Source organism: Panulirus ornatus, chromosome 5 (assembly GCF_036320965.1).
Source record: "Panulirus ornatus isolate Po-2019 chromosome 5, ASM3632096v1, whole genome shotgun sequence".
Taxonomy (NCBI): Eukaryota; Metazoa; Arthropoda; class Malacostraca; order Decapoda; family Palinuridae; genus Panulirus; species Panulirus ornatus.
Genome location: NC_092228.1, coordinates 39,934,037 through 39,960,324, shown reverse-complemented (window position 1 = coordinate 39,960,324; position 26,288 = coordinate 39,934,037). Strand labels below are relative to the sequence as shown.

At 40.7% G+C, this 26,288-nt stretch overlaps 1 protein-coding gene across 3 annotated transcripts in view; it reads left to right on the top strand.

Annotated features, from left to right (window-relative positions):
* LOC139748688 (condensin-2 complex subunit D3-like) overlaps window positions 1-19,202 on the top strand; it is a 59,163-nt gene extending 39,961 nt beyond the window's left edge. For 2 of the 3 annotated variants that reach the window (XM_071661998.1, XM_071661996.1), the window contains exons 14-16: window positions 8,041-8,058; window positions 13,439-13,576; window positions 17,900-19,202. In XM_071661998.1, coding sequence (XP_071518099.1) covers window positions 8,041-8,058; window positions 13,439-13,576; window positions 17,900-19,009 — 1,266 coding nt within the window. In that variant the 3' untranslated portion in view covers window positions 19,010-19,202. The remainder of the gene's footprint in view (window positions 1-8,040; window positions 8,059-13,438; window positions 13,577-17,899) is intronic. The other variant, XM_071661997.1, reaches the window with a different exon arrangement.
* Window positions 19,203-26,288: the final 7,086 nt, after the last annotated feature.

The window sequence follows — 26,288 nt, the reverse complement described above, 5'->3', positions numbered from 1 at the left end:
TGTTAAAGAATCAGTGGAGTTTCATGAAAAGGAACAAAGAATGAATTGAGAAAATAATCACGAAAATTGAAAAGAACCAGAAATTACTGAGGCTAGAACTTTTAAATTTGGAGAAAAGTATGGAAACGGCCCCAAGTTAACCTACATAATGTAATGAAACAGAAAATTATATTTGACCATCAGATTGATGTGAATACCATCTTGAATGGTACAGTAGCTGAGGGTAACATGGTAGAAGTGATAGATGAACTTGTAGAAATCTCAGTTGGTACTAGATGAAGTACAGGCTAGCATAGTGGAAATGGCTTATATAATATATTACGAATTGGTGAAATAGATAACTCCCAGATGAAAGAGTATAGACCAGTAAATTTGATATCCCTGGGGATAGGGGGAAAGAATACTAACCTTGTATTTCTTTCATGTTGTGGAAGGCAACAGTGGAAATTGGTAAACAATTTGGATAAAGGAAAACACTTGTGGAAATTTCACATATCGTTCTCTCCTGATTTCTCATTACTTGTTAGTAATGATTTTTGTATTTTTGATATGACAGCTTAATGTCCATCATAATGCTGTATTAGATTGAATGTATGCTTCTTTTTGGTAAGAAGTCACATGCAGAGTGTTTGGATGAAAGGTTTTGGTTTCTCACATATAAACTGAGTAGATAGGCTTTTGAACATTGGAAGATTCTCCATGATTGGCTTCTCATGCAAATTTGTAGAAATAGGTTGACAAAGAGGATATATGTGTCAGAGGTGGAGGGAACAAGAAGTGGGAGACCGAATTGGAGGTGGAAGGATGGAGTGAAAAAATATTTTGAGCGAGCAGGGGCAGAACATACAGGAGGGTGAGAGGCATTCAAGGAATAGAGTGAACTGGACATTGTGGTATACCTGGGTCGACGTGTTGTCAGTGGACTGAACCAGGACACGTAAAGTGTCTGGGGTAAACCATGGAAAGGTCTTTGGGGCCCGGATGTGGTTAGGGAGTTATGGTTTAGGTGCATTACACATGACAGCTAGAGGATGAGTGTGAGCGAATGTGGCCTTTTTTTTTTTTTTTTCCTGGCACTGCCTTGCTGAAGCGGGGGGTAGCGATGCTGTTTCCTGTGGGGTGGGGTAGCGACAGGAATGGATGAAGGCAGGCAAGTATGAATATGTACTTGTGTATACATGTATATGCCTGTGTATGTATATGTGTTTATGTGGCATTTATGTATATATGTGTGTATATGAGTGGATGGGCCATTCTTTGTCTGTTTCCTGGTGCTACCTTGCTGATGCAGGAAACAGCAGTTAGGTATGATAGATTCTTTAGTGATGATCTCTATGCCTCATTTATCTTTTAGCTGCTAAAAATTGGTTATAAGCTTTAGAACACAAAACCATTTACAATAGACTGTGGGAGCAACACCTACAATCATAATTCATGTATAAAATTAAGTAGATTTTTGAAAAGAAACATATTTTCAAAAAAGAAAACTTCCTGGGCAGGAACAGACATACATTAGTCTCATTTGCTTAAATACCTTTTGTAGCTATCATGCTGTCATTTATAATGTGCTGAAAATGGGCCCTACCCTCCACAGCCAGGCCCCACAGAGTAACTCCATAATTTTCCTTAACATACCCTAGGTCAGTCTATTGACTGCATGTTACACACACACACACACACACACAACATAATAGTGTTATTATAGGAAATGTTCTCTCCTTACCATATGATATTGAATTTTACACCTCATAAAAGTGATGTGATGTCAGACTGGTTGGAATCTAGGAAGGCTTTATGCATCAGATTTGATTAAATTCCTTAACTCTGTTTATCAGTAAATATGATATCTATAGACTCATAGTTCAGTGTACTTCACCAATGCAGGAAAGATGATTTAGGTATAGAAGTCAACATGTTGCATTTCACATTTTGGGAGGAACGGGGTAATCAGATCAACAAGAATTCCTTAGAATATATTAAGAGGCATTAAACGAAGATATTGAAGAGTCAAGCAAGAAACTTTAGATACTTTTAATGTATTGCTAGTTAAAAGACCTACAAGGAGTTAGTAGTGAAATCTTTAAAGGAATTGTAGACAAATGGCTACTTCACCAATGCAGGAAAGATGATTTAGGTATAGAAGTCAACATGTTGCATTTACAACACTTGGACTTTTTATTGTCTGCATAGCTTTGCTGTGTTTTAAGAGAAATTGAAGTGGTATTTAAATTGAGTTTGTTGTAGCTTTTTATGTTTTTGTTAAATTAATCATTAGAGATATGATTGTCAACCTTGATTGGGAGTATTTACATGCTTGTAAGATCATTATTTTCAGTATTGCAATTCATGGTCAGACATGTTGATTTTTGAATTATAAAAGCAGTTATCGAGGATGTAAGGCATGTGTACGTGTAGGAAGAGAGGAAAGTGATTGGTTCTCAGTGAATGTAGGTTTGTGGCAGGGGTGTGTGATGTCTCCATGGTTGTTTAATTTGTTTATGGATGGGGTTGTTAGGAAGGTGAATGCAAGAGTTTTGGAAAGAGGGGCAAGTATGAAGTCTGTTGGGGATGAGAGAGCTTGGGAAGTGAGTCAGTTGTTGTTCGCTGATGATACAGCGCTGGTGGCTGATTCATGTGAGAAACTGCAGAAGCTGGTGACTGAGTTTGGTAAAGTGTGTGAAAGAAGAAAGTTAAGAGTAAATGTGAATAAGAGCAAGGTTATTAGGTACAGTAGGGTTGAGGGTCAAGTCAATTGGGAGGTAAGTTTGAATGGAGAAAAACTGGAGGAAGTAAAGTGTTTTAGATATCTGGGAGTGGATCTGGCAGCAGATGGAACCATGGAAGCGGAAGTGGATCATAGGGTGGGGGAGGGGGCGAAAATTCTGGGAGCCTTGAAGAATGTGTGGAAGTCGAGAACATTATCTCGGAAAGCAAAAATGGGTATGTTTGAAGGAATAGTGGTTCCAACAATGTTGTATGGTTGCGAGGCGTGGGCTATGGATAGAGTTGTGCGCAGGAGGGTGGATGTGCTGGAAATGAGATGTTTGAGGACAATGTGTGGTGTGAGGTGGTTTGATCGAGTAAGTAACGTAAGGGTAAGAGAGATGTGTGGAAATAAAAAGAGCGTGGTTGAGAGAGCAGAAGTGGGTGTTTTGAAATGGTTTGGTCACATGGAGAGAATGAGTGAGGAAAGATTGACCAAGAGGATATATGTGTCGGAGGTGGAGGGAACGAGGAGAAGTGGGAGACCAAATTGGAGGTGGAAAGATGGAGTGAAAAAGATTTTGTGTGATCGGGGCCTGAACATGCAGGAGGGTGAAAGGAGGGCAAGGAATAGAGTGAATTGGATCGATGTGGTATACCGGGGTTGACGTGCTGTCAGTGGATTGAATCAGGGCATGTGAAGCGTCTGGGGTAAACCATGGAAAGTTGTGTAGGTATGTATATTTGCGTGTGTGGATGTATGTATATACATGTGTATGGGGGTGGGTTGGGCCATTTCTTTTGTCTGTTTCCTTGCGCTCTTTCGCAAACGCGGGAGACAGCGAAAAAAAGAAAAGAAAAGCAGTTATGACTATTTATTACATATTTGATGGAAAAAACATATTCCTGAAAACAACATTGAAGCTGTAAAGTCCGGTATAGTTTGTTTATATTAAATTTTCAATTATATTATCATTGCCCATGTAAGTTTGCTTTTTGTCACTTTAAGGAAAACAATTAATCATTACTTTTACCAACCTCAAGATTGTCTCCAAAATTATTACCACCTTTTTTAATCATTTAGCATCATTGTCTGTATATCATCATCATCATCACATGAAAAAATGCTTCAAAACTGTTATATATATTTGAGGGGATAGGGGAGAAAGAATACTTCCCATGCATTCCCCGCGTGTTGTAGAAGACGACTAAAGGGGACCGGAGCAGGGGGTTAGAAACCCTCCCCTCCTTATACTTTAAACTTTCTAAAAGGGGAAACAGAGGAAGGAGTCATGCAGGGATTGCTCATCCTCCATGAAGGCTCAGATTGGGGTGTCTAAATTTGTGTGGATGTAACCAAGGTGAGAAAAAAGGAGAGATAGGTAGTATGTTTAAGGAAAGGAACCTGGATGTTTTGGCTCTGAGTGAAACGAAGCTCAAGGATAAAGGGGAAGAGTGGTTTGGGAATGTCTTGGGAGTAAAGTCAGGGGTTGATGAGAGGACAAGAGCAAAGGAAGGAGTGGTACTACTCCTGAAGCAGGAGTTGTGGGAGTATGTGATAGAGTGTAAGAAAGTAAACTCTAGATTGATATGGGTAAAACTGAAAGTGGATGGAGAGAGATGGGTGATTATTGGTGCCTGTGCACCTGGTCATGTGAAGAAAGATCATGAGAGGCAAGTGTTTTGGGAACAGCTAAGTGTGTTAGCAGCTTTGATGCACGATGGGTAAAACTGAAAGTGGATGGAGTCAGAGATCATGAGAGGCAAGTGTTTTGGGAACAGCTAAGTGTGTTAGCAGCTTTGATGCACGATGGGTAAAACTGAAAGTGGATGGAGAGAGATGGGTGATTATTGGTGCCTATGCACCTGGTCATGTGAAGAAAGATCATGAGAGGCAAGTGTTTTGGGAGCAGCTAAGTGTGTTAGCAGCTTTGATGCACGAGACCAGGCTATAGTGATGGGTGATTTGAATGCAAAGGTGAGTAATGTGGCAGTTGAGGGTATAATTGGTGTACATAGGGTGTTCATTCTTGTAAATGGAAAGGTGAAGAGCTTGTAGATTTATGTGCTGAAAAAGGACTGGTGATTGGGAATACCTGGTTTAAAAAGAGAGATATACATAAGTATACATATGTAAGTAGGAGAGATGGCCAGAGAGCGTTATTAGAGTACTTGTTGATTGACAGGCACATGAAAGAGAGACTTTTGGATGTTAATGTGCTGAGAGGTGCAACTGGAGGGATGTCTGATCATTATCTTGTGGAGGAGTAGGTGAAGATATGTAGAGGTTTTCAGAAAAGAAGAGAGAATGTTGGGGTGAAGAGAGTGGTGAGAGTAAGTGAGCTTGGAAAGGAGACTTGTGTGAGGAAGTACTAGGAGAGATTGAGTACAAAATGGAAAAAGGTGAGAGCAAATGATGTAAGGGGAGTGGGGGAGGAATGGGGTGTATTTAGGGAAGCAGTGATGGCTTGCACAAAAGATGCCTGTGGCATGAGAAAGGTGGGAGGTGGGTAGATTAGAAAGGGTAGTAACTGGTGGGATGAAGAAGTAAGAATGTTAGTGAAATAGTGCAAATGACAGAGATGTACAAAAGAAAGAGGCAAGAGGTCAAGAGAAAGGTGCAAGAGATGAAAAAGAGGGCAAATGAGAGTTGGGATGAAAGAGTATCATTGAATTTTAGGGAGGTGAAAAAGAGGGCAAATGAGAGTTGGGGCGAGAGAGTATCATTAGATTTTAGGGAGAGTAAAAACATGTTTTGGAAGGAGGTAAATAAAGTGCATAAGACAAGAACAAATGGGAACATCGGTGAAGGGTGCAAATGGGGAGGTAATGACAAGTAGTAGTGAAGTGAGAGGGAGATGGAGTGAGTATTTTGAATGTTTGTTGAATGTGTTTGATGATAGATTGGTAGATATAGGGTGTTTTGGTTGAGGTGGTGTGCAAAGTGGAAGGGTCAGGGAGAATGGTTTGGTAAACAGAGAAGAGGTATTGAAAGCATTGTGGAAGATGAAAGCCAGCAATGTGGTGGGTTTGGATGATATTGCAGTGGAATTTATTAAAAAAGGGGGTGACTGTGTTGTTGACTGGTTGGTGAGGATATTCAATGTATGTATGGTTCATGGTGAAGTGCCTGAGGATTGGCAGAATGCATGCATAGTGCCATTGTACAAAGGCAAAGGGGATAAAGGTGAGTGTTCAAATTACAGAAGTATAAGTTTGTCGAGTATTCCTGGGAAATTATATGGGAGGGTATTGATTGAGAGGGTGAAGGCATGTACAGAGCATCAGATTGAGGAAGGGCAGTGTGGCTTCAGAAGTGGTAGAGGATGTATGGATCAGGTGTTTGCTTTGAAGAATGTATGTGAGAAATACTTAGAAAAACAGATGGATCTGTATGTAGCATTTATGGATCCGGAGAAGGCATATGATAGTTGATAGAGATGCTCTGTGGAAGGTATTAAGAGTACATGGTGTGGGAGGTAACTTGCTAGAAGAAGTGAAAAGTTTTTGTCGAGGATGTAAGGCATGTGTACAGGTGGGAAGTGAGGAAAGTGATTGGTTCTCAGTGAATGTTGGTTTGTGGCAGGGGTGCATGATGTCTCCATGGTTGTTTAATTTGTTTATGGATGGGGTTATAGGGAGGTGAATGCAAGAGTTTTGGAGAAAGGGTCAAGTATGCAGTCTGTTGTGGATGAGAGAGCTTGGGAAGTGAGTCAGTTGTTGTTCGCTGTTGATACAGCCCTGATGGCTTATTCAGGTGAGAAACTGCAGAAGTTAGTGACTGAGTTTGATGTGGTGTGTGAAAGAAGAAAGCTGAGAGTAAATGTGAATAAGAGCGAGATAATTAGTTTCAGTAGTCTTGAAGGACAAGTAAATTGGGAGGTAAGTTTGAATGGAGAAAAACTGGAGGAAGTGAAGTGTTTTATATATCTGGGAGTGGATTTGGCAGCGGATGGAACCATGGAAGTGGAACACAGGGTGGAGAAGGGGGTGAAGGTTCTAGGAGCGTTTAAGAATGTGTGGAAGATGAGAATGTTATCACGGAGAGCAAAAATGGGTATGTTTGTAGGAATAGTGGTTCCAACAATGTTATATGGTTATGAAGCATGGGCCATTGATAGGGTTGTGCGGAGGAGGGTGGATGTGTTGGAAATGAGATGTTTGAGGACAATATATGGTGTGAGGTGGTTTGATCGATTAAGTAATGAAAGGGTAAGAGAAATGTGTGGTAATAAAAAGAGTGTGGGTGAGAGAGCAGAAGAGGATGTATTGAAATGGTTTGGTCACATGGAGAGAATGATTGAGGATATATGTGTTAGAGGTTGAGGGAATGAGAAGTGGGAGACCAAATTGGAGGTGGAAGGATGGAGTGAAAAAGAATTTTTTGAGTGTTTAGGGCCTGAACATACAGGAGGGTGAAAGGCGTGCAAGGAATAGAGTGAATTGGAACGATGTCGTATACTGGGGTCGATGTGCTGTCAGTGGATTGAACCAGGGCATGTGAAGCGTCTGGGATATACCATGGAATGTTTTGTGGACCCTGGATGTGGAAAGGGAGCTGTGGTAATGGTGCATTACACATGACAACTAGAGACTGAGTGTGAACGAATGTGGCCTTTGTTGTCTTTTCCTAGTGCTCCCTTTCACGCACGTGGGGGGAGGGGGGTGCCATTTCAGGTGTGGCGGGGATAATTGAAAGCAGCATATATGAATTATGTATATATGTATATGTCTGTGTATGTATATGTATGTATACATTGAAATGTATAGGTATGTATATGTGTGTGTGTGGGCGTTTATGTATATACATGTGTATGTGGGTGGGTTGGGCCATTCTTTCGTCTGTTTCCTTGCGTTACCTTGCTAATGTGGGAGACAGCGACAAAGTTTGATATTAATGATAATAATAATTATTATTATTACCACCTTTTTTGGTCATTTAGCACGATTATCCATCTATCATCATCACATGAAAAATGCTTCAAAACTGTTTTATGTATTTGAGGTATTCTGTAATGATGGCCAAGTGGTGTTGAATACAACTTCATTGGCCATTGTCCTGGAAAGGTGTTTTGAACATACTTCTACCATCTGTATATATACAAGAAGGTAGACTGGCAGATAGAAATATTGTTGCAAGTGTTTTAATGCCTCTTCTTTGCTTAAAATTTAATCATGGCTTACCTCATCCCTATCCAGGATAAAAGTTTTAATTGTTTGAAAAAGACTGATTTAGATATGAAAACATATGAGTCATTATTTATATATAGTACTTTTTATAGTTGGTGATGATGATCATGAATATATAGCTAAAAGAATTTCATGCATTTTTCTCAGAATCATGGGATAAACAAGGTAATCACGAGAAAGTTTCTCTTATACCTTAGCTTTAATTGTTCCTTATTTGCCTTGTCTCAATACGTAATACATTTTCTTCCTTAGTTATTCATGTTAATAAATGAAAAGCCATTTTTCAGTTGTATACAACAGCATTTTGGAGCTATCATATTGTATGAATTTTAGCATTTTTGTTTTGCATGGCATTGTTAAAATAACACCAAAACATAGTATTTTTTGTATTTGTAATAGTTTGTGATAAAAAATTTACACTGGTTATAAAATTTCATCTGGAAGTTATAGCTGCACTTTGACTTTGTAAAATGTTGATCATCTGACAGAAATAATATATAAAACTTAAAACATCTTTTGAAGAATAATTTACACGATTTCAGAGAATTCTATGTGTTGGTGTTATCTTCAGTTTAGGCATGTTCTGAAAAATTTAAGATTGCTTGACTCAGGTTTTCTCTAAAATATACTCCAGACAGAATATGAAAAAAACAATGTATAAGCTGTTTCTTGTAAACTATTATAGAAAATGTGGATACATTGTATGAAAGATGCATGTATCATTTAACGGACGTGCTTTACCTCATTTTTATGTCCACGGATACATTTTGATTTCTTTAGTTATAATAGTGTGTTTAGTAAGAATTTATCATTTCTTATGCAAAAACCACTTAATTGAGGTATTTTATCTCATTCTGGTTGTATGTAACTCAAGGATTCAGTTAAACATAGTTTCATGTACAGCAAAGTTTTGAAGCTGCTCACATTAAAGCTTTTTACTCACTCATGCCACTTACTTCAGAAGAAAGTAGTCCATTAAAATGCAGTGAAAACCAAGAAATGTATGCTTAAAGCAGTTTCAAGCTCTGTACAATACCAAGGTGAGATGTACAGTTAAAGACTTAAGAAAGAGCACAGATATGCAGTAGAAATAAATCTTTTATGATTGTCTTAAGTTTGACTACTCATCAGCATTTGGATACTGGAGGTTGATTACTCCCATCATAGTGGCATCTGGAGAGTGCAGTTTCTCAAAGCTGTGATCATTAAAGACTCACAGTTTATACCAGAGCATTAAGTTGATTTTGCATCATTTATCCTTGAATTTAATATCCTGGGGACAGGGGAGAAAGAATTTCATTCAGATAACTTCTGCATGACATAGAAGGTGACTAAGAAGAGAGGGGGAGGGGGCTGGAAGTTATCCCATCTCATATTATCACTTTCCAGTAGGAGCAGTGAGGATTTTTCCTTTAAGGCTCAGTCATCTGTTCCTTGCACTACCTCACTAAAGTTGAAAATTGTGAAGAGATAATAGTGATTAGAGGAAGAAAATATATATTAATTTTTTTTATGTTTGTGTGCCTATCTGTCTATCTTTGATGCCCATTCCTTCCTGGAACTCCCATCAAGTTGTACCCATGGCAAAAGTCTCCACTTATCCCAGTCCTTACATACCTCCCTTGCATACATCATTCCACCACACATTCTTCCTCTGTTTCTCTCTCTCTAGCATTCCTTCACCCTATTTACCCATATCACAGGTGGCCTTCCACTCACACCAACCCCTTTACTGTCATACATTCTCCTCGTTTGCCATTTCCTGTAATAGGAAGGTAGTGCCAGGAACAAATGAGGAATGGCCTAATTCATTCTAGCTGTCATGTCTAATTCATCAAAACCAGGCCTCAAGGACCTTTGCATGATCTCTAGACTGCTTCATGTGCCCTGGTTCAGCCTACCAACAGCACATCTTCCCCTGTATACCACATGAAGAATGGCCTCATTCACTCTAGCTGTCATGTTTAATTCATCAAAGCCAGAGCCCCATCTCCACAACCAGGCCTCAAGACCTTTGCATGATCTCTCTAGACTGCTTCATGTTTCCTGGTTCAGCCCACCAACACCTCATCTTCCCCTGTATACCACATTACTCCAGTTCACTCTATCTTATGCATGCCTCACACCCCTTTGCATTTTCAGGCCTTGATGTTATACAGGCATTACTGGACTCCTCCTGCTTATAGTTATGCTGTAGGGGAAAACTCACCTTTGAAGAGTTTGTATCATTAGAGTACACCCTTGTTACAAAATTCACTCCAAAAAAAGGCCATCCTGTCCCTGCTGCTGATTGAAACACAACTTTGAAGCTGCAGGAAACCCTGGAGATTTTTTTTTTTTTTTTTTTTCTAAATCGCCATCTTCCATGTCAGCGAGGTAGCACAAGGAAACAGATGGGGAATGGCCCAACCCATCCACGTACACATGTATATACATAAATACCCATACACACTTTTTTTTTTTTTTTTTTTCTGTCTCCCGTGTCTGCGAGGTAGCGCAAGGAAACAGACGAAAGAAATGGCCCAACCCACCCCCATACACATGTATATACATACGTCCACACACGCAAATATACATACCTACACAGCTTTCCATGGTTTACCCCAGACGCTTCACATGCCTTGATTCAATCCACTGACAGCACGTCAATCCCGGTATACCACATCGCTCCAATTCACTCTATTCCTTGCCCTCCTTTCACCCTCCTGCATGTTCAGGCCCCGATCACACAAAATCTTTTTCACTCCATCTTTCCACCTCCAATTTGGTCTCCCTCTTCTCCTCGTTCCCTCCACCTCCGACACATATATCCTCTTGGTCAATCTTTCCTCACTCATTCTCTCCATGTGACCAAACCATTTCAAAACACCCTCTTCTGCTCTCTCAACCACGCTCTTTTTATTTCCACACATCTCTCTTACCCTTACGTTACTTACTTGATCAAACCACCTCACACCACACATTGTCCTCAAACATCTCATTTCCAGCACATCCATCCTCCTGCGCACAACTCTATCCATAGTCCACGCCTCGCAACCATACAACATTGTTGGAACCACTATTCCTTCAAACATACCCATTTTTGCTTTCCGAGATAATGTTCTCGACTTCCACACATTCTTCAAGGCTCCCAGAATTTTCGCCCCCTCCCCCACCCTATGATCCACTTCCGCTTCCATGTTTCCATCCGCTGCCAGATCCACTCCCAGATATCTAAAACACTTCACTTCCTCCAGTTTTTCTCCATTCAAACTCACCTCCCAATTGACTTGACCCTCAACCCTACTGTACCTAATAACCTTGCTCTTATTCACATTTACTCTTAACTTTCTTCTTTCACACACTTTACCAAACTCAGTCACCAGCTTCTGCAGTTTCTCACATGAATCAGCCACCAGCGCTGTATCACATATACACATAAATATACATTTCAATGTATACATACTTATACATACACAAACATATACATATAAACACATGTACATATTCATACTTGCTGCCTTCATCCATTCCCATCGCCACACATGAAATGGCAAACACACACACAGACACACACACCACCGCCACCACCATGTTGTGTGTGTGCATTATAAATGTCTGGGAGTGGAAATTGCAGCAGATGGACCACAAGAGCTGAAGTAATCCATAGGTTGGGTGAGAGAGCTGAGGTCCTGAGTGCACTGAGGAGGTTGTTGGAAAATGATTGATAATAGTCTTGATGGTGCTTTATGGATGTGAGGTGGGCTATAGATAAAAATGTATGGAAGATGGTGGATGTGTTGGAAACAAAATGCTTGATGGCAGTATGTGAAGTGATTTAACTCAACAAGAACTGATGAGGTAAGAGAGAAAGGTGTTTGTAGAGGATGCTATTGGATTTTTTTTGTGTGTCTGAACCCAGCACCAATAAGTGGTTTGAGGGCAATTAGTTTGTTGCATTTGTGTGTTTAAGGTCGGATGTTGTGTGTGTTTGTGTTATAGATTTGTGGGATTGAAAATGGCAGGAGATAGAACCATGGGACCTGAAGTAATCCATAGGATGTATGAGGAGGTAAGGTCCTGGGTGCACTGTGGAGGGTGCTGGAAGAGAGATCACCATTTGTGAGGGTAAAGAAGAATGCAGTTGATGTTTCAGTTAGTCTTGACAGTGCTGTATGGGTGCAAGGCAGGTTTTAGATTAAAAAAAAAAAATGGAAGAGCGTGGCTGTATGTGTTGGGTCTAGTTGTAGAGAGGGTGCTGTGGTTTTGTTGTATTATATAGAACTAGAGAGTGGATACGAGTGAATGAGGCCATTTCGTCATCTGTTCCTGGAACTGCTTCATAAATGCAGGATGTGGCAAACGTTCGAAAAAATAAAGAATTTTTCCATACTCCTTCGCAGTTTCCTGCGTTAATGAGTTAGTACCTGGAATAGACACAGAAATGGCCTCTTTGGTGAAACCAGAGCCCCAGATTTGGGTCTTACAGACATTTCCATGGTTAACAAACCACTTCATATGCCCTAGTTCAGCACATTGTCCTCTGTATACCACTTTGTTCCAATGCTTTCGATCCCTTGCTTGCCAGACTTCCTCCTGTATGCTTGGGCCTTGAACCTTCAAAGCATCTTCTACTCCATATTTCCACCTCCTCCATGGTATTTCTCCATTTCCTTGTTCCGTCCACTTCTGATATGTATTCCATCATTGTCATCCCCTCTTCACTTATCCATTCCAGACATCCAAACCATTTCAGCACACCCTCTACAGCTCTCTGATACATACTCTTTGTATCATATTGTCCTCCAACATTTAATTTCCAAAACTTCCACCTTCTTTTTATTTTTGCCTCATCCATATAGCACCTACTTGAGTACTATACCATTAAACATACCCACCTTTCCCTTACAGATAGTGACCCCTTTCCACACATAACTGAGATGTGCCCTGGACCTTTGCTCTCACCCATCCTGTGGCTCACTTTATCTTCCATGGTTCCTTTCACTACCATATTCAGTCCAGTTTACATATAATTATCCCAGGACCAATTTCAGTGAAAGAGTCGTGGTGTTACCAGATATCGCTTGAACAAGGTTAGACTGTGAGTGAGTAATTTTTGGCAAGGCTTTATCATTGGGTATATCTCATTGAAGAGCTGTTCACACTAAAAGAGCCCATCGTTTCCATACTACTGGATGTAGTGAAGCCTTGGGCTGCAGAGGCCTCAAGAAAGGAGATTCTTGGTAATACCAGGATCCTTTCTGAGAAAGTGATCCTAGGGAAAGTATAAATGAATAAAGAAAATATTGTTTAGTGACTTGTAGTTAGGTGATTTACTTACCTTGAATGTTTTCTTTTTTTCGGTATAATTTGTGCATATGATACAAAATAGATTTAGCCAGAACATTTTATATGGGGTTGCATGAGTCTTGTAGATTAGAAAAGTTTATTTAAGAAAGTTTGGGATATGTATATATAATAACATTTGTATGTATTTAGATTGAAAAGTAGAACTGTTATGCTGTTTTGTAGCTGCAAGTTTTTAATTTGTTTTTGTATTCAATAGGTAGTGAAGCGCAATGTGATTGAAAATATTGTCCCAATTCTTATTGCTGTTAAGCATAAACTGGAAGAAAATCGCTCGCCTCTCATGAAGCACCTCTTGCTTTATCTGAAGGAGATCATGAAGGATTACAAAAATGAGGTACGTTTATGTCAAGGTACTTGAGATGTTTTTGATTCCTTTGTAGTACAATAGGTCTTGATCACATGTGGAGTATTATTTTAATAGGAATTTGAAGTGCATAAATGCACACACTCATGCAGAGACAGATAAAACTCCATGAGTATAAAATTAATTTCCCTGTAATGCACAGACAGTAATCACATTCTGGATTTTACAATAAGTAGTCAAAATTTTAAGGGCATAGTTGGGAAAGGAAAGGAAAATTTATCCCTGGGGATAGGGGAGAAAGAATACTTTCCTCGTATTCCCTGAGTGTCGTAGAAGGTGACTAAAAGGGGGGAGAGTGGGGGGGTGGAAATCCTCCCCTCTTGTTCTCTCTCTCTCTCTCTCTCTCTCTCTCTCTCTCTCTCTCTCTCCCCCCAAAAAAAAAAAAAAAAGGAACAGTGAAAGGGGCCAGGTGAGGATATTCCCTCAAAGGCCCACTCCTCTGTTCTTAACGCTACCTCGCTAATGCGGGAAATGGCGAATAGTATGGAAGAAAAAAAAGAAAGTTGGGAAAGGAGGAAACATTCCCACTTATTCTTTTTTGAAATTACATCTGCACTTTCTGATGATATGCATGTTTTTTGAATATTATATTTTTAAAAGACAAGCTATTTTAAATGTTGTTTGGAATGGATTTTCTCATTAATTGAGTTCCTTCAAGGAGAGCAAGTGGCATATGCAAGGGGGGGAGGGTAAGGACAGGGTTATGTGGAGAATCTTTTGCATTGGCCACCCTCTTGATGGGAATTTCCAGAGGGATTGGGTGTCAAAAATTTAGGTAGATAGAAAAGTAAGTTTTAATTTTCAAGATCATTTAGATAAAGGCATCTTTAAGGTAGTAGTTTCATCTTAAGGGGGCTTGATTCCTTTCCTTTAAGTGTATACAGCATCCAAGTGAGTCTGGGGATGAAAATTCTTTGGCGAGTTGGTATACTCAGGTGGGGCACAACCTAGCTAAAATTATTGCATGTTATGTCTTTAGTATCATTAAACTCTAGGGAGAATAAAAAGATATTGTGGAAGGAGGTAAATAATGTGCATAGAGAACAAATGGGAATATTGGGGAAGGGGACAGTGTGGAAGTAATAACAAGTAGTGAGAAGGAGATGGAGTGAGTATTTTGAAGATTTGTTGAATGTGTTTGATGATAGAGTGGCAAATATAGGTTGTTTTGGTCAGTGTAGTGTACAAGGTGAGAGGGTTAGGGAGAATGGTTTGGTTAAGAGAGAAGAGGTAGTGAAAGCTTTGCAGAAGATGAAATCTGGCAACCTGGTGGGTTTGGATGGTATTGCAGTGGAATTTATTAAAAAAAGGGGTGACTGTGTTGTTGATTGGTTGGTAAGGATATTCAGTGTGTGTATGGACCAGGGTGAAGTGCCTGATGATTGGTGGAATACATGCATAGTGCCATTACACAAAGGCAAAGGGGATAAAGGTGAATGTTCAAACTACAGAGGCTTATGTTTGTTGATTATTCCTGGGAAATTATATGGGAGGGTATTGATTGAGAGGGTGAAGGCATGTACAAAGCGTCAATGGGGAAGAGCAGTGTGTTTTCTGAAGTGGTAGAGGATGTGTAGATCAGGTGTATGCTTTGAAGGATGTATGTGAGAAATACTTAGAAAAACAGATGAATTTGTAAGAGGAAGGTCTTAAGAGTATATGGTGTGGGAGGTAAGTTACTAAAAGCAGTGAAAAGTTTTTACCAAGGATGTTTACAAGTAGGAAGAGAGGAGAGTGATTGGTTCTCAGTGAATGTTGGTCTGTGGCATGGGTGTGTGATGTCCCCATGGTTCTTTAATTTGTTTATGGATGGGGTGGTTAGGGAGGTAAATGGAAAAGTTTTGGAGATAGGGGCAAGTATGCAGTCTGTTGGGGATTAGAAGGCTTAGGAAGTGAGTCAGTTGTTGTTCGCTGATGATACAGCACTGATGGCTGATTTGGGTGAGAAACTGCAGAAGTTGGTGACTGAGTTTGGAAAAGTGTGTGAAAGGAGAAAGTTGACATTAAATGTGAATAAGAGCAAGGTTATTAGGTTTGAAGGACAAGTTAATTGGGATGTAAGTTTGAATGGAGAAAAATTGGAGGAAGTGAAATGTTTTAGATATCTGGGAGTTGACTTAGCAGTGGATGGAACTATGGAAGCGGATAAGTCACAGGGTGGGGGAGGGGATGATGTTTCTGGGAGTGATGAAGAATGTGTGGAAGGAAAGAACATTATCTCAGAGCAAAATTGGCTATGCTTGAAGGAATAGTAGTTCCAACAATGTTGTATGGTTTCGAGGCATGGGCTATAGATAGGGTTGTAACGAGGAGGGTGGATGTGTTGGAAATGAAATATTTGAGGACAATATGCGGTGTGAGGTGGTTTAATAGAGTAAGTGATGAAAGGATAAGAGAATTGTGTGATAATAAAAAGAGTGTGGTTGAGATAGCAGCCCTATCTATAGCCCATGCCTCGCAATTATATAACATTGTTGGAACCATCATTCCTTCAAACATATACATTTTTGCTCTCCAAGATAACATTCTCACCTTCCACAGATTCTTTAACACTCCCAGAACCTTTGCCCCCTCCCCCACCCTGTGACTCACTTCCGCTTCCATCCGCTGCCAAGTCCACTCCCAGATATGTAAAACACTTCAATTCCTCCAGTTTTTCTCCATTCAAACTTGCCTCCCAATTAGTTGTCACCTCAACCCTACTGAACCTAATAACCTTGCTCTTATTCACATTTACTCTCAACTTTCTACTTTCACACACTTTACCAAACTCAATCACCAACTTCTGAAGTTTCTCACCTGAATCAGCCACCAGTGCTCTATCATCAGCGAACAACTGACGTGCTTCCCATGCCCTTTCATACAAAACAGACAGCATACTTCCCCCTCTCTCCAAAACTCTTGCATTCACCTCCCTAACAACCCCATCCATAAACAATTTAAACAACCATGGAGACATCACGCACCCCTGCCACAAACCGACATTCACTGGGAACCAATCACTTTTCTCTCTACCTACTTGCATACATGCCTTACATCCTTGGTAAAAACTTTTCACTGCTTCTAACAACTTACCTCCCACACCATATGCTCTTAAAACCTTACACGAAGCATCTCTATCCACCCTATCATATGCCTTCTTCAGAGCATACACCTAATCCACACATCCTCTACCACTTCTGAAACCACACTGCTCTTCCCCAGTCTGCTGCTCTGTACATGCCTTTACCCTCTCAATCAATATTCTCCCATATAATTTCACAGGAATACTCAACAAACTTATTTTGAACACTCACCTTTATCCCCTTTGCCTTTGTATAATGGCATTATGCATGCATTCTGTCAATTCTCAGGCACTTCACCATGATCCATACATTCATTGAAAATCCTTACCAACCAATCAACGACACAGTCACCGCCTTTTTTAATAAATTCCACTGCAATACCATCCAAACCCACCGCCTTGCTGGCTTTCATCTTCCGCAAAGCTTTCACTACCTCTTCTCTGTTTCCAAACCATTCTCCCTCACCCTCTCACTTCGCACACCACCCTAACCAAAACACCCTATATCTGCCACCCTATCATCAAACACATTCAACAAACCTTCAAAATACTCACTCCATCTCCTCACTTCATTACTTGTTATTACCTCCCCATTTGCCCTCTTCACCGATATATGAATGGATGGGCCATTCTTCATCTGTTTCCTGGCACTACCTCCCTGACGCAGGAAACAGCAATTAAGTATAGTAAGAATAATATACCTATAGTATTGTCGATAACAATGTGAGCTTGAACCCAGAGGAATAAGTTGGAGGATCCTTGAGAACATTAGCCTTTGCATGATTTTTAAACTCATAGTGATTGTATTACAGTTTCTTCTGTATCTGAGCTCCTTCACTTAAAACTTCTTACATATAATCCATATTGGTCAAAAGTATAAGCAGTGAATAGGGGAGAAAGAATACTTCCCACGTATTCCCTTCGTTTCGTAGAAGGCAACTAAAAGGGAAGGGAGCGGGGGGCTGGAAATCTTCCCCCTCGTCTCTCTCTCTCTCTCTCTCTCTCTCTCTCTCTCTCTCTCTCCCCAAAGGAAGGCACAGAGAAGGGGGCCAGGTGAGGATGTTTCCTCAGAGGCCCAGTCCTCTGTTCTTAACGCTACCTCGCTGAGGCGGGAAATGGCGAATAGTATGAAAGAAAGAAAGATTGTTGATATGGATTGTGTAATAAAGTAATATTAAATAACATTTTGATGTTTTTGTTACTTCTAATTGGAATGTTTCAATCCTCAGGTAAAAGAGATCCTTGCAGGAGACAAACACCTGGCAAAGGAAATAGAATTTGATTTACGGCGGTTTGATCAAGAACAGTGGGTAGAAGAGGAGAGGACAGATGAAGTGGAACATGATGTTGGTCAGGAGACTGAGAATAATCAAGAGCAAGTCGATAACCATACTGAAGGAATAGGTGAGAGTGGTGTTCAAACAGATACTGTGGGTTCCTCCCCACCTCTTGTAAAACGAATATTAACCCCAGGCAAAGAGAACCCAACTTCCATAATTGATTCAGCTAACAGAACCTCAGTTTCCAATCGAAATGAGCTCAGGAAGGCCTTACTTACCAGCAGAGCTGTTCTGGCCAGAAGGAAGAGTATTGATGTTCCATGCTTTGATTTGTCCAGCAAGTCTTCACAAAAAATTTCGATTGAAATGAGACAGCGGAGAGCTAGTTGTAGTGACTTTAGAGAAAAAAGTGCTGAGACTCTTGTGTTAAAAACACTACAGAAAAACAAGAGTCATGTGGATCCACATCCATGTGGTTCATTCTCAGCTGATCAGAACATATCAACACACACTCCACAAAAAGGCAAGAGTAGAGAGGACTTAATACGTGCAATTAGTACCCCTCAGGCTGAGAAAAGTGTCATCAGTAATATAACATTTGTAAATGAAACACAGGAACTTAGTGAAATAAATTTAGAGTCAACCTTGCTGCCAGTTGATCACACACAGGAAGGGAGACAACCAAAATTGCTTCTTCACCTTAAAAGTCCTGAGGCCTATGCAAAAGAATCTGAGTTTAGTCGCTTACGTAAAACTACAAGAAGAGATCTTAACTCTGATCTATTGAAGGTTAGTAAAGATAAGACAAAAGAAACTCGTAAATCAGGAAACCTTTTTGAATCTTGTTCCAGTGAAGTAACAGATAGTGAAGATGAGTCTCTTATCCAAGACCCAATACCAAGTAACAAAAATACTGGCAAAACTAAGAAATTGGAGAGTCGTGCAAAAGTGAAAAGAACAAGAGATGTGGCATCTCTTAGCCCTGTTCCCACGAAGACACAACCGCACAGTGCAACAACAAGGCCGAGTCAGAAGAAAAGCAGAACAAGAAGTAAGTGATCAAAAACATGTTATTAGAAATAGTATACAGGTTTCTGTAAATAAATTGTAGAAAAAAAATTATTCAAGCATTTAATAGTCTTGTAATATATATTTTTACCATGACAAATTTATGAAAACTTTTATTAGAAATCTGATGAACATTTTTGAGTCTGAGTATTAAAAGAAGCGTTTGTCTGCATTTTATTCATAATTTCTTGTCCTCCAGCAGTACTTGACCATTTTTTCATATTATAGACTCTTTTTGAAACAATCAAGAGACAAGAAGCATGTTTACAAGGATTTTCTTTAAATATTACAGTGTAATGACTAAATTAATTGTACACAAGTTAAGATAATTCTCAAAAATGAAGAAAAAGTGTGGTGCCCAAGCATATGATTGATTTTTCAGGGGAAGATGAAGCAATTGTTGTAGGGGGCATTATACATAACTAGAGATGTTTGTAGTCTGTTCCTGAAGCTATATTTTCTGACACCAGAAACTAAACAAACATGAAAAAAGAAGTGGCATCAAGTCAGGGTGGCAGATGTGAAGTGTTTCAGACTTGGAGGTATATAAAATGGAAAGTCATGGCAATTGGTTTGGTGCAAAAAGGTGGTGAAAGCCTTGCATAAAATGAAGTGCAGCAGAGTAACTGAGTGGTTGGGATTGCTGTTGTATATTTTAAAGGGAGTGACCATGTTGTTGATTAGTTAAAGGTTTTCAGTATATGTATGGCTTGCTGTGAGGTGCCTCAGGATTGATGGAATGCCTGTGTAGTACCATTATTTAAAGGCAAAGGAGTGAATGTTTGAATGACATTGGATTAAGTTTGCTGAATGTACCTGGTAAGTTGTATGGGAGGGTTGTGATTAAGAGGATAGTAGCATGCACAGAGTATAGGTAGATGTCTTGGGAATAAAATTTTTGAGGACAGTTGATGATGTGAGGAGGGTTGATCGAATACAGGAAATGGTAGGGTAAGATACAGTGGTGAAAGAAGTCTGTATGAGATAACTGCAGAGGGTGTGCTGAAACAGCTTAGACATTTGGAGAGGATGAGTGAGATGATGATTAATAAAAGAGGGTATACATTTCAGAAGTAGAGGGAATAAGAAAAGGAGAAACTAAGGAGAGTTGGAAAGGGTGAAGTGAAAGACGCTTTGAGTGCTTAAGGCCAGAACATCTAGTCAGGTGTAAGGGGTGCAAGCAATAGACTAAGTAGAGCAGTGTGGTATCCAGTGGACGATGTGCTGTCAGCGGACTGACAACAGACATATGATGTGATTGGGGGAAACCTCAGAAAGTTCTTTGTTAGTTTGGTTTTGGATAAAGGGCCCTGGTTTCAGTGCATTATTCGTGACAGCTACAGAGTGGATGCAAGTGAATGAGGCCATTTCTTCGTTCATTTCTGTTGCTTCTTTGCTATGCAGGAAACAGTAAACATGTACATACAAGAACCTAATACCTTGCTCTTATTCACATTTACTCTCAGCTTTCTTCTTTCACACACTTTACCATACTCGGTCACCAGCATCTGCAGTTTCTCACCCGAATCAGCCATTAGTGAACAACATGTGACTCACTTCCCAAATCCTTTCATCCACAAAAGACTGCATACTTGCCCCTCTCTCCAAAACTCTTGCATTCGAGGTACCTCCCTCTAACAACCCCATCCATAAACAAATTAAACAACCATTGAGACCACGCACCCCTGCCGCAAACCAACATTCACCGGGAACCAATCACTTTACTGTCTTCCTACTCGTACACATGCCTTACATCCTTGATAAAAACTTTTCACTGCTTCTAGCAACTTACCTCCCACACCATATAATCTTAATACCTTCCACAGAGCATCTTGATCGACTTATCATATGCCTTCCCCAGATCCATAAATACTACATACAAATCCATTTGTTTTTCTGAGTATTTCTCACATACATTCTTCAAAGCAAACACCTGATCCACACATCCTCTACCACTTCTGAAACCACTCTGCTCTTCCCCAATCTGATACTCTGTACATGCCTTCACCCTCTCAATCAGTACCCTCCCATATAATATCCCAGGAGTACTCACTATATATATATATATATATATATATACTACACTTTGATCTTAGCCAAAAGGCCGAGAAGCGAGGGCCAGGTAAGGATATTCCCTCAAAGACCCAGTCCTCTGTTCTTAACGCTACCTCGCTATCGCGGGAAATGGCAAATAGTATGAAAGAAAAGAAAAAAGCTTGGGAGGTGGGTCAGTTGTTGTTCGCTGGTGGCTGATTCATGTGAGAAGCTGCAGAAGCTGGTGACTGAGTTTGGTAAAGTGTGTGGAAGAGGAAAGTTGGGAGTGGGTGTGGATGGGAGCAGGGTTGTTAGGTGCAGTGGGGTTGGGGGTCAAGTCAATTGGGAGGTGAGTTTGAATGGAGAGAGGCTGGAGGAAGTGAAGTGTTTTAGATATCTGGGAGTGGATCTGTCAGCGGATGGAACCATGGAAGCGGAAGTGGATCATAGGGTGGGGGAGGGGGCGAAAATTTTGGGAGCCTTGAAAAATGTGTGGAAGTCGAGAACATTATCTCGGAAAGCAAAAATGGGTATGTTTGAAGGAATAGTGGTTCCAACAATGTTGTATGGTTGCGAGGCGTGGGCTATGGATAGAGATGTGCGCAGGAGGATGGATGTGCTGGAAATGAGATGTTTGAGGACAATGTGTGGTGTGAGGTGGTTTGATCGAGTAAGTAACGTAAGGGTAAGAGAGATGTGTGGAAATAAAAAGAGCGTGGTTGAGAGAGCAGAAGAGGGTGTTTTGAAATGGTTTGGGCACATGGAGAGAATGAGTGAGGAAAGATTGACCAAGAGGATATATGTGTCGGAGGTGGAGGGAACGAGGAGAAGAGGGAGACCAAATTGGAGGTGGAAAGATGGAGTGAAAAAGATTTTGTGTGATCGGGGCCTGAACATGCAGGAGGGTGTAAGGAGGGCAAGGAATAGAGTGAATTGGAGCGATGTGGTATACAGGGGTTGACGTGCTGTCAGTGGAGTGAATCAAGGCATGTGAAGCGTCTGGGGTAAACCATGGAAAGCTGTGTAGGTATGTATATTTGCGTGTGTGGACGTGTGTATGTACATGTGTATGGGGGGGGGGGGGGTTGGGCCATTTCTTTCGTCTGTTTCCTTGCGCTACCTCGCAAACGCGGGAGACAGCGACAAAGTATATAAAAAAAAAATATATATATATATATATATATATATATATATATATGTTATCCCTGGGGATGGGGGATTAAGAATACTTCCCACGTATTCCCTGCGTGTCGTAGAAGGCGACTAAAAGGGGAGGGAGCTGGAGGCTGGAAATCCTCCCCTCTCGTTTTTTTTTAATTTTCCAAAAGAAGGAACAGAGGGGGGCCAGGTGAGGATATTCCACAAAGGCCCAGTCCTCTGTTCTTAACGCTACCTCGCTAACGCGGGAAATGGCGAATAGTTTAAAAGAAAGAAAAGATATATATATGTGTGTGGATGTATGTATATACATGTGTATGGGGGTGGGTTGGGCCATTTCTTCCGTCTGTTTCCTTGCGCTACCTCGCAAACGCGGGAGACAGCGACAAAGCAAAAAAAATATATATATATATTATTTTTTTAATATACTGAACACCCCATGGTGTACATGGGATGTTCAGTGTTGTAAATGGAAATGGTGAAGAGGTTGTTGATTTGTGCTGAAAAAGGGACTGGTGATTGGGAATACCTGGTTTAAAAAGAGAGATATACATAAGTATACATATGTAAGTAGGAGAGATGGCCAGAGAGCGTTATTGGATTGTGTTAATTGATAGGTACATGAAATAGAGACTTTTGGATGTTAATGTGCCGGGAGGTGCAACTGGAGGGATGTCTTATCATTATCTTGTGGAGGCGAAGGTGAAGATTTGTAGAGGTTTTCAGAAAAGAAGAGAGAATGTTGGGGTGAGGAGAGTGGTGAGAGTAAGTGAGCTTGGGAAGGAGACTTGTGTGAGGAAGTACCAGGAGAGACTGAGTACAGAATGGAAAAAGGTGAGAACAAAGGATGTAAGGGGAGTGGGGGAGGAATGGGATGTATTTAGGGAAGCAGTGATGGCTTGTGCAAAAGATGCTTGTGGCATGAGAAGTGTGGGAGGTGGGTAGATTAGAAAGGGTAGTGAGTGGTGAGATGAAGAAGAAGATTAGTGAAAGAGAAGAGAGACGCATTTGGATGATTTTTGCAAGGAAATAATGTAAATGACTGGGAGATGTATAAAAGAAAGAGGCAGGAAGTCAAGAGAAAGGTGCGAGGGGTGAAAAAGAGGGCAAATGAGAATTGGGGTGAGAGAGTATCATTAAATTTTAGGGAGAACAAAAAGATGTTTTGGAAGGAGGTATTGCAGTGGAATTTATTAAAAAGGAGGGTGAGTGTATTGTTGACTGGTTGGTAAGGTTATTTAATGTATGTATGACTCATATTGAGGTGCCTGAGGACTGGCAGAATGCTTGCATAGTGCCATTGTACAAAGGCAAAGGGGATAAGAGTAAGTGTTCAAATTACAGAGGTATAAGTTTGTTGAGTATTCCTGGGAAATTATATGGGAGAATATCGATTGAGAGGGTGAAGGGATGTACAGAGCATCAGATTAGGGAAGAGCAGTGTGGTTTCAGAAGTGGTAGAGGATGTGTGGATCAGGTGTTTGCTTTGAAAGATGTATGTGAGAAATACTTGGAAAAGCGAATGGATTTGTATGTAGCATTTATGGATCTGGAGAAGGCATATGATAACAGTTGATAAGAGATGCTCTGTGGAAGGTATTAAGAATATATGGTGTAGGAGGCAAGTTGTTAGAAGCAGTGAAAAGTTTTTATCGAGGATGTAAGGCATGTGTACGTGTAGGAAGAGAGGAAAGTGATTGGTTTTCAGTGAATGTTGGTTTGCGGCAGGGGTGTGTGATGTCTACATGGTTGTTTAATTTATGGCTGGGGCTGTTAGGGAGGGGAATGCAAGAGTTTTGGAAAGAAGGGCAAGTATGCAGTCTGTTGTGGATGAGAGAGCTTGGGAAGCGAGTCAGTTCTTGTTCGCTGATGATACAGCACTGGTGGCTGATTCGGGTGAGAAACTGCAGAAGCTGGTGACAGAGTTTGGTAAAGTGTGTGAAATTAGAAAGCTGAGAGTAAATGTGAATAAGAGCAAGGTTATTAGGTACAGTAGGGTTGAGGGACAAGTCAATTGGAAGGTAAGTTTGAATGGAGAAAAACTGGAGGAAGTGAAGTGTTTTAGATATCTGGGAGTGGATTTGGCAGCGGATGGAACCATGGAAGTGGGAGTGAATAATAGGATGGGGGAGGGGGCGAAAGTTCTGCGAGTGTTGAAAAATGTGTGGAAGTTGAGAATGTTATCTTGGAAAGCAAAAATGGGTATGTTTGAAGGAATAGTGGCTCCAACAATGTTATATGGTTGCAAGGCGTGGGCTATAGATAGGGTTGTGCAGGAAGGGTGGATGTGCTGGAAATGAGATGTTTGAGGACAACATGTGGTTGGTGGTTTGATCGAGTAAGTAATGAAAGGGTAAGAGAGATGTGTGGTAATAAAAAGAGTGTGGTTGAGAGAGCAGAAGAGGGTGTTTTGAAATGGTTTGGTCACGTGGAGAGAATGAGTGAGGAAAGATTGACAAAGAGGATATATGTGTCAGAGGTGGAGGGAACGAGGAGAAGTGGGAGACCAAATTGGAGGTGGAAAGATGGAGTGAAAAAGATTTTGAGTGATCTGGGCCTGAACATGCAGGAGGGTGAAAGGTGTGCAAGGAATAGAGTGAATTGGAACGATGTGGTGTATCAGGGTCGACGAGCTGTCAATGGATTGAACCAGGGCATGTTAAGCATCTGGGGTAAACCATGGAAAGTTTTGTGGGGCCTGGATGTGGAAAGGGAGCTAGGGTTTCAGTGCATTATACATGACAGCTAGAGACTGAGTGTGAACGAATGTGGCCTTTGTTGTCTTTTCCTAGCGCTACCTGGCGCACATGCAGGGGGAAGGGGTTGTCATTTCATGTGTGGCAGAGTGGCGACGGGAATGAATAAGGGCTGACAGTATGAATTATGTACATGTGTATATATGTCTATGTCTGTGTATATATATATATATATATATATATATATATATATATATATATATATATATATATATATATACACACGTACGTTGAGATGTATAGGTATGTATATGTGCTGTGTGTGGATGTGTATGTATATACATGTGTATGTGGGTGGGTTGGGCCATTCTTTCATCTTTTTCCCTGCGCTACCTTGCTAACGTGGGAAACAGTGACAAAGTATAATAAATAAATAAATAAATAACGTTGTCACTGTCTCCCGCGTTAGCACAATGAAATAGACGAAAGAATGGCCCAACCCACCCACATACACATGTTGTATATACATAAATGCCCACACACGCACATATACATACCTATACATTTAAACATATACATACTTATACATCCACAGACGTACAAACATACACCTGTACATATTCATACATGCTACCTTCATCCATTCCTGCTACCACCCTGCCACACATGAAATGGCTTCCCCCTCCCCCTGTGTGCATGCGAGGCACCACTGGGAAAAAACGAAGGCCACATTCATTCACACTCAGTCTCTAGCTGTCATGTGTAATGCACCAAAACCACAGCTCCCTTTCCACATCCAGGCCCTACAAAGCTTTCCATGATTCCCCAGACACTTCACATGCCCTGGTTCAATCCATTAACAGCACATTGACCCTGGTATACCACATCGTCCCTCCTGTATGTTCAGGCCCCGATCACTCAAAATCTTTTTCACTCCATCCTTCCACCTCCAATTTGGTCTCCCACTTCTCGTTCCCTCCACCTCCGACACACGTATCCTCTTTGTCAATCTTTCCTCACTCATTCTCTCCATGTGACCAAACCATTTCAATACACCTTCCTCTGCTCTCAACCACACTCTTTATTACCTCACATCTCTCTTACTCTCTCATTACTTAATCAAACCACCTCACCACATATTGTCCTAATTCATCTTATTTCCAACACATCCACCCTCCTTCACACAATACTATCTATAGCCCATGCATCGCAACCATATAATATTGTTGGAACCACTATTCCTTCAGACACCCATTTTTGCTCTCCAAGAATAATGTTCTTGTCTTCCACACATTCTTCAATGCTCCCAGAACCTTTGCCCCCCCTCCCCCAGTCTGTGACTCACGTCCACTTCCATGGTTCCATTCACTGCTAAATCCACA